General features: G+C 30.0%; 1 protein-coding gene across 8 annotated transcripts; it reads right to left on the bottom strand.

The window, feature by feature from the left end:
• Positions 1 to 216: 216 nt before the first annotated feature.
• On the bottom strand, positions 217 to 3,984 carry LOC107957001 (transcriptional regulator ATRX homolog). Of its 8 annotated transcripts, none has more exons than XM_041112552.1 (8): positions 3,415 to 3,984; positions 3,170 to 3,292; positions 3,014 to 3,084; positions 1,806 to 1,848; positions 1,644 to 1,689; positions 1,492 to 1,547; positions 1,299 to 1,401; positions 217 to 484 (listed from the first exon to the last, which is right to left on the bottom strand). In XM_041112552.1, the coding sequence occupies exons 1-8, from the start codon at positions 3,736 to 3,738 to the stop codon at positions 465 to 467; spliced, it is 786 nt and encodes a 261-aa protein (XP_040968486.1). In that variant the 5' UTR covers positions 3,739 to 3,984; the 3' UTR covers positions 217 to 464. The 8 variants fall into 8 exon arrangements, 6 of the variants coding, with proteins under 6 accessions (XP_040968486.1, XP_040968489.1, XP_040968487.1 ...); XM_041112555.1 differs by having other exon boundaries at positions 217 to 488; positions 1,492 to 1,538; XM_041112553.1 differs by having other exon boundaries at positions 1,492 to 1,538.
• Between the last annotated feature and the right edge of the window lie 4,424 nt (positions 3,985 to 8,408).

The following is an 8,408-nucleotide window of genomic DNA, read 5'->3' as shown; positions in this document are numbered from 1 at the left end:
AAGGTCATGACCTTTAACAGCACTTTTCCTACAAATGCCGCTAAAAATCATGAACTTTAAAAAAATTATTTTATTTTAATTAAATAATATTTATTTTTATGTTAAATATTATATTATGTTTAATTTTTGAAATTTGAACTTTAAACTATATACTTTTAAGGATAAATAAAAATATTAATTAAATTAAATTTTCCATTAAAATTTAAACTTCAAAACTAAATATAAAAATTAATGAATTTAAATTTAATACATAAACATTGATTCAATATGTAATTTAATACATAAAAAACACACACATACACAGAGACACACAAAGTATTACAATTTCTAAAACAAAATTCATCCTGGTGAGAATATAATGCCAAATCATCATCACCTCTCATTGCAATGCCTGTATATATAACTTAGTGAAGTACTTTGATCTTGATCTTGGTTAAGACTTGTTCCAGCAATAAAAAAAATTGTTAAACGGAATCTCGGTCACCTGACTGAGCAAAACAAGGAAATTAGCTATACCATCTACTGTAATGAAAGTGAAATCAGTAAAAAGTAAACCCATTATAAAAAAACTGATGCTAGGCTAATCGTAAATTCTACTGTCGCTGTAAATAAGTGACAAGCATAAGTCTAGTTTCATGTTGATGGACTTGTAAAGGCCTCAAAAAGAAAATAAGTAGCATATATGAAAAAGACAAAAAGGGTCAAATGAAGGTTAAAGGAGATGTCATGACAAACCTCACTAGATTTGACACATTTTTACCCTTAAAGTCCAACTCTTCCTTCTCCTTATCATCCTTTTAACCTCCATGTTTTAATTATTATCTTCCCATATGATCTCCAGGACATTATCATTCACATCAACTTGCACTTAATTTTCAAGCACTGGAACACAATTCAGACATAAGTCCATAAATGAAACCATATTTTCCTACAATTCCTGTCATTGATTATAGACATATCATTTTCTATTCTTCTAGGTCTTTACTCATTCTAACCTATATAATCATTGAGAATATTCATAATTTATTGAAGCATGAAATTTTTAAAAGATACATCGATTTAAGATTTTCAAACAACAAAAATGTTTGCTTTGTATTTCTAGTCTGACTTCCTTTTGAAAGTTAACCTTTAAACTTTCTGTAGAGGATTTATCCTGAGTAGGAAATAATAAGAGCATGGTAAGATAGTCTAGGTTCTATCTATCTAACATGAGAATTGCAACAAATGATGGCTCCAAATCGTGAGTCATATAAATAAAAACATGCAAAAACATTTAATAATGAAGATAAGAGAATTACTTGTTACAACACAAGTGTGGTAGCCACCACATGCAACTTCTTCTGAATATGGCAATGTATTGATCATGGATGGCATGGTTGCATTCTTGGCCTCCCCAAATCCCTAAATATTTTCATTAAGATAACATCACTCAAAAATGCCATATGATTAGAAACATTAGGTGATGTTAAAACTGACAGGTTTAGAACTTACAAGATTAGCTACCACTTTATCCCCAAACACAAACAAAGACCCAGTTTCTGCAATACCTAGACAAATTAAGATCTGAAAACAAAAGTTTGGAATATGTCCAGTAATAAGGTCATAAAAATTGATTGACCATAAGAGAAATCATTTCAAATTACCATCAATGCATGTTGAATGCAACAAGCCAGCTGCAACTCTTTTGACCTAATGCAGGGATAAATAATGAAGCCAAAGGTCCATAGTTAGCAGAAAGAAATTGACACGTCCACCGCAATTTTAGTTACACCAGTAAAAAGTTCAAAGTTACAGGTAGAGATTACCCTGATACCCTCTAATTTCTTTATAAGCCTTGGTGTATATTCACTGAAAAAATTATAAATATGTAAACTTAAAAATCTTTACTGTGAGAAAACAGAAAGCTCAAGATGAAATGAAAATAGAAACTCATAATAAAAAATAAACAAAGAACTATTAAAAATAATCTGATTTATAAAAGGAAGAGTAAAACAAACAAATATGAAAGTGAAAGAAGGGAAAGGACATTATATAAGAGGACATTATATATGCAAAGGATTTTTTTCTTTTCATTTGTGTGTGTAAAATCAGTTTAATCAACTGCGACTATATTGATATGAGTTGATCAAATGGAATGGGTATAAAGAGATGACACTGATCACAAGAACCAAATAAATGAGACAAAAATTTTCATCATCAATGTAGCAACATATTGCAGTATCATTCTTCCATCCAAGAAGAAGAAAAGTCTAAATGTAGCAACATATAAAATTGAAGAGCCAAATATTGAGGTACGAATCAGCAGATTATGACACTCAGCAAGAGATTCTGAAGAAAGCTTTCTTGCATTGTACAAAGAAGGATCACAGACCATTTGGCACAATATTAGCTGTTTCAGTTTCAGATGCACAATCAATTTTCTTTCAGATTGTGAGTTCATTGCAACAAAGTAAAATATTTGGGGCAAGGCTTGCCCCATTGCGGGAATTAAAGAGAACAAATTAGAAAAATTCTGCCTATTACAAAAGAAAATTCGTCACTTGGGAGTTGGGACTTGAGAGACAGAAATAGGAATTACAAAAGAAAACGAAAAACTATCAATAGAACCAAAACCTAAAGATACACACTTTAAGTTGCATCAACTCTATTTGGGCAAATTTTTGCATTACTTCTATGAATAAACCCGACTGACCGAAGGAAATATAGTAACCCAAATGACAAACTTGACACCCCAAATCTGGTCAAGATTTTGTTTATTCACCATTCTTAACTGCACCAGTCTTTGTTAAGGCACAGCTATCACAGCATTCAAGCACATACTGCCCCCAAGGAAAGTAGCAGACACAGCTTTCAGTTCTCAAATTAATGAGATCACAGCACAAACAGTGGATAAAATGACTTCTAAGCATTCACAATCCTTATATTGCATACATTACAGAACTACAACACGCCATAGAAATGAACTACATTATCCATAAAAAGTTAATGCAGGACTTGGGGAATTGTGTCTTACCAGAATTGTGCCATTTCACTATGGGGAATTTGCTGGTACATTGTTTCATAAAATATCCGCAGTGGATCCCTCTGAAATTCAACAGTGAAAACAATGATAAATTACTCAAAAATTAGGAAAATAAATCCCCCCCAAAAAATGCTTAAGTCCAGGTACCTCCTCAGGAGGATCCCTCTTCTGACCGGGCAAATCATAAACCTTCTTCTCCCGCTTCACTTCCTTCCCAGCAGCCGCTTTCTTTTCTTCCCCCTTTTTCTTCTTTTTCTTCATTTCTTTTTCCTTCAAAAATTTATAGCGGAAACAAAAATACCAAACACATTATCTTTTTTTTTTCCTACAAATACAGAACAGAACAGAAGTCTTTTTTGACAAAGAGAAAGCAGAAAAGGAATTCCAAAAACCTTATCTGCTTTAGTAGCGGAGCTCCTTTTGGAGATTGGTTTTTCGTCTTCATCGTCGCTCTCTTCCTTCTTGGGCTTGGTCGCTTTAGTAGCGGAGCTCCTTTTAGAGATGGGTTTTTCGTCTTCATCATCAGTCTCTATCGGCTCTTCTTTCTTCACTTTGGCTTCTTTAGGACGCAATTTCGAGTTAGAAATAGCAGCATTGTTGCTATTACTCGAGGGTTTCTTCTTACGATTCTCCCCCATCGAACTCAGGCTTTTGAGGTCCTCATTATCCTCTTCGGGTTCCTCCTTTTTCACTGACTTCGAGTCCTCAGATGGCATGCTTAATCTTCAAGAGAACAAACAAGTTTCTACCTTTCTGCCCCCAAAGAAAATATACAGAAAAGGGATTGGGATTTTCCAATTGTTTCGGCGCAGAATAAATGTAAAAAATCCCTCCGAGCAGCTGCTCGGGTTTTTAGCTTGTGACAATCAGAAAATGGTTGAAGACGGGCCCTCCAAGCCCTAACCAACCACACGTTACGGGACCTAACGGCATCGTTTAAATGTCCATGACTTAAAGTTGCCTACTTTTCTTTCTCTTCATCGTTTAAATAATTTTTTTGTGGAGTTATTCTTAACTTTTTGTGGCGTTTTTCATAAAAACGCCACCAAAATTATTTCATTTGAAATAAAACTATGCCGTTTTGCTCTGTTAAAATTTTTTTTATTTTATCTGTTAAAAATTATTAGTTAAATAATTTTATAAAATATTTATTATTACTATTTTTTTATAAATTAGTTTTTATAAATAAAAAAATCAAGTACTCTGAAAATAAATATCGTGTATTTTAATAAGAAAACAAATAATTAAATGGCTGTAGTTAATTATTAAATTAAAATTATCTAATGTAAGCAAACAATCTCTTACATATCAAATTTCTAATTTTAAATTTATATTTATAATATTTTAAATTTATATTTTTTTAAATTTATAAAAAAAAGAATAATATCATTGAGCATTTTAATTTTTCAAAAAATACAAAAATAGTTCATGTAGTCTAATTTGATTCATTTTAATTTTTATACTTTCAAATTGGGATAAATATATCAAAGAACTTTTGATTCAATATGCAATTTGATACATGAATTTTAATTTGATGTAATTATACACATGAAACTTGAATTGTGGTTTATACGTATACATGAAACTTTTATTTAATTTGATTAATTGTACACATTTAAAGAAATGAAAATATTCATTTATTTTCATATCAAATTAATATAATTGTTTGAGTATGCAACATGTCAACATGAAATGTTTATAATTCAATAATATAATTAGTGATTTTATAAATTTGGATCAAATCAAACTTTTATGCTTAAAATCGCACAAAATCAGAATTTATGTATGATATTACACATTAGATTGAAGTTCATGCGTATTTTTTATATTTACCCTTTTCAATTTCAAGATTTAAGTTTTCAACTTAACATAAACACTAGTCATTAAATTTATTAACTAAAATGTCCTAGGTTTTTTGTGAGCATTAAACAAAAAAAACAGATAAAAATACACAATAGCATTATTATTTATACAAAGTTACATAACTTTAATAAAACAATTTCTCTATTGGAACACTCTAGTCGTTATAATGTCCACTCTGTAAGATATTTCTATGTTATATAAACTTGGAAATTATACATAGTTCAACAAATGCTAATTAATATTTAAGCTTGCCACAATCAAAATCACCCTTTCTTAATAGCATCCCAGGTAAGAATCTGGAAAGGAAACTATCTCTTAAGAAGTTAATAATTGTCACTTCAACCCTAACCCTTAAACCCTAAATCATAATCCCTAAAATCATAATTCATCACAAACCTTCAAATACAAGTTAACTCTTAAACCTTAAACCCTAAACTATATATCTTAAACCATAGTTAACTCATAAACCTGCTTAAACCCTAAACCATATATCTTAAACCATAAACCTTAAACTATAATGATAATTAATTCAATATTTTAAATTCAATACTATCTCTTTTACGATTATATAAGAAAATATTTAATATATTGTATAATCATAAATTTTAATAATTATTATTTTAGGGGTTATAGATTAGTGTTTATGATTTTTTGGGGGTTTAGAGGTTATATGACTTTTAGCGGCGTTTTACCAAAAGCGCCGCTAATGCTCTGGTTTTTAGCGGTGTTTTACCAAAAGCGTCGTTAATGCTCTGGTTTTTAGCTGCGTTTTACCAAAAGCGCCGCTAATGCTCTGTTTTTAGCGGCATTTTTTACTAAAACGCCGCTGTTGCTCTGTTTTTAGCGGCGTTTTAAAAAACGTCGCTATTGCTCTGTATTTTAAAATTTTTGCGGCGTTTTTTCAAAAAACGCCGCTAAAGCCCTATTTTCCTGTAGTGACCCAACCCTAGTTTATGTGATTTGATATTCTGATAAGTATGCTCTTAGTAAGACACTACTATGCATGACCGTCCATTCTGCTATATGTATATATGATATCTGTATATAAGTATGTTGAGCATATCTAGTCTGTTATTTCTGTATCTGTTTCTATATATGATTTTGGGGTGGGATTTGTATATGAGGAGGAAGTATTCTGTACGGCGATCATCGCCTATATTTTGGCAGCTTAGCTGCACATTATCTAACATGTGTCATAATGGAACGATATTGTGTGTAGGGATGGGTGGGTGTTTTAAACCACACATGGTGTGTTGGGATGGTCGGAGATTGTGTGTAGAGGATGGAGGTAGGATTATGTATATCTGATTCTGTTTACTGTATTTGAAATGGGCACATGCTCGAATCTATATCTGATTGATTATGAGATTATTGTATGTTTGCATGCTTAATTCTGTTAGATTACACACTGAGTTTACGAAAACTCATATTTGTATGTCTATTCTGTTCAGGTAGTCCACAGATTTAAGCAGATCGGTGCGACAGAGACTCAGCGGTGACCATTCGACTGTAAATTGTTAAAACTTGCTCATCTATGGTTTTATTTAAGATTTTGGTTTTCAATTGAGAGTTTGTAATTTTTGGGACTCTCTAAACTGTATGGATTTTTAACTATTGGTTTTGGTTTCGATTTTTTGATAATTTGCATGCTTCAACAAAACATTTTTCTTTTAAAATGATGGTTTTACGCGAAAAAAGATTTTTCTAAAAACACGATTGTATTTTCAAAATATAACGATTTTAAGACTTACATTGTAATAAGTTTTTGACAAATGAACTAATTAAATGGTGTTTTCAGTAAAATTGTGAATGTATGTGAATTATGAAATGCGAATGATTTGATGAGACAACTCTGCTTTTAAAACCCATTCTTTGTGACATCTTCGGATTCGATCATAACGTCTAGACCGGGTTTGGGGTGTTACCTTACCTCTGAAACCCAAATCATGTATCCTAGAAGAATCCATAAATTCTCCAAAAAAAAGGAACACATTTTCCCAATGACTTGCCCTCCTCTTTTCTCATTAGAGACTAAAATCGCATTAAAATATCCTAATGCCACCTATGGGAAATCAAAACGATGGATAGTAGTATTCAAAACCTCCCAAAGCCATATTTGCTTATGACTTTCAAGACTACTGTATACAAAGACAAAAAAATCGATCATTTGAAAGTGTCATCTAAAACCTGAATAAAAAATAATTGAGGATGACTCTGGATTATATTAACCTGTAACGACTCCTTCCACCCAACCCAAATACCCCTAGAATAACTAATAGCTTCCACTCGATGCGAGCATTTAAAACCAAGACTTGCAATGATTGAATCAACTTTGTCACCACTAACTCTAGTTTTGGAAAGGCCAACAATATCTGGCTTAAATTTCCTACCATACTCACGAAAAATCCTCGAAAACTTACTACTTGCACACCCTTAGTAATTCTATGCAATTAAATAATTACTTCAATATAGTGAATTGGGATAAATGTTATTTTTCTAAATGTAGGTTTGAAATCATTAAAGGTGCTACTTATTTGGATAACTAATGATATGGTTCTTTTTATTTTTCCCTTATTTAGTTGTTATAAGATAATGGTAAAATTTCAAATTGATCCATCTATTTTGCCCACATTTTAGATTTAGTTTTCATATTTTAATTTGACATTAGTTGATGCTTTAAATTTATAATGATATTAGTTAGTTCAAATAATTAACATCTTAAACTATTTCAATTAAAACAATAAAACAAATTTCTTTTAAAAAATACCTTTCTAACACACACAAAAAAGAAAAGAAAAGAACAATTTTGACATGATAAGTTGAAATAAATATTTTTAAAAAATTACCTAAACATTTTGATCGAAATAATTAAAAGTGTCAATTATAAGGATAAATAATGATATTCTGTAGAAGAATAAATTATATGGCTAAATAATGACATTATGTACAAGAATCAAATTAGATCAAATTGAAATATAGATATTAAATCTTAAATTAAAACATAGCAGGTACACAATAACCACAACATAAAGGATAAAGTACAAAAATAGTTATTTAGCTATACAATTATTTCTAGCTTGGTCATCCAACTATTGTTATTATTATTTTATTTAGTCTTCAATTTTTTGAAATTAAATATTTTAGTAACTCCCCTATTAGTTGTTGTTAGATGAGGGATTGAAGCCAACATAAACTTCTTTTTATTATTTTAATAATAAATTTAGTCCTCTAATATTTACATATTCTATCAATTTGATTTTATATATAAAAAAAATTAACAAATTTAATCTTTAATGTTTACAAAATTCACATTGCACTCAAAAGTTAAGATTAAAAAATAAAAAGAAAAAACACAATTGTGAAATTACATATACGAATGTCTTGCTAAAGAGGATTATATGATATGATTTAAAATAAAAAATAATATTTCTAAATAACAATAAAAAAATTCAAAAAGAAATTTATTAAAAGCTTAAAAAAATATTTAAAAAAAAGATTAATAAGTTGAGAAACTTTTTTCTGG

The sequence above is a fragment of the Gossypium hirsutum genome, chromosome A05, assembly GCF_007990345.1.
Source record: "Gossypium hirsutum isolate 1008001.06 chromosome A05, Gossypium_hirsutum_v2.1, whole genome shotgun sequence".
Taxonomy (NCBI): domain Eukaryota; kingdom Viridiplantae; phylum Streptophyta; class Magnoliopsida; order Malvales; family Malvaceae; genus Gossypium; species Gossypium hirsutum.
This window is presented reverse-complemented; position numbering and strand designations above follow the sequence as displayed.

Coding starts and splice junctions, on each gene's coding strand:
- LOC107957001 (XM_041112552.1), bottom strand. CDS start 3,738: ATGCCATCTGAGGACTCGAAGTCAGTGAAAAAGGAGGAACCCGAAGAG. Junction 1,849..3,013: donor AGTGAAATGGCACAATTCTG/GTAAGACACAAT, acceptor TAATTTTTTCAG/TGAATATACACCAAGGCTTA. Junction 1,690..1,805: donor AGAAATTAGAGGGTATCAGG/GTAATCTCTACC, acceptor TCCCTGCATTAG/GTCAAAAGAGTTGCAGCTGG.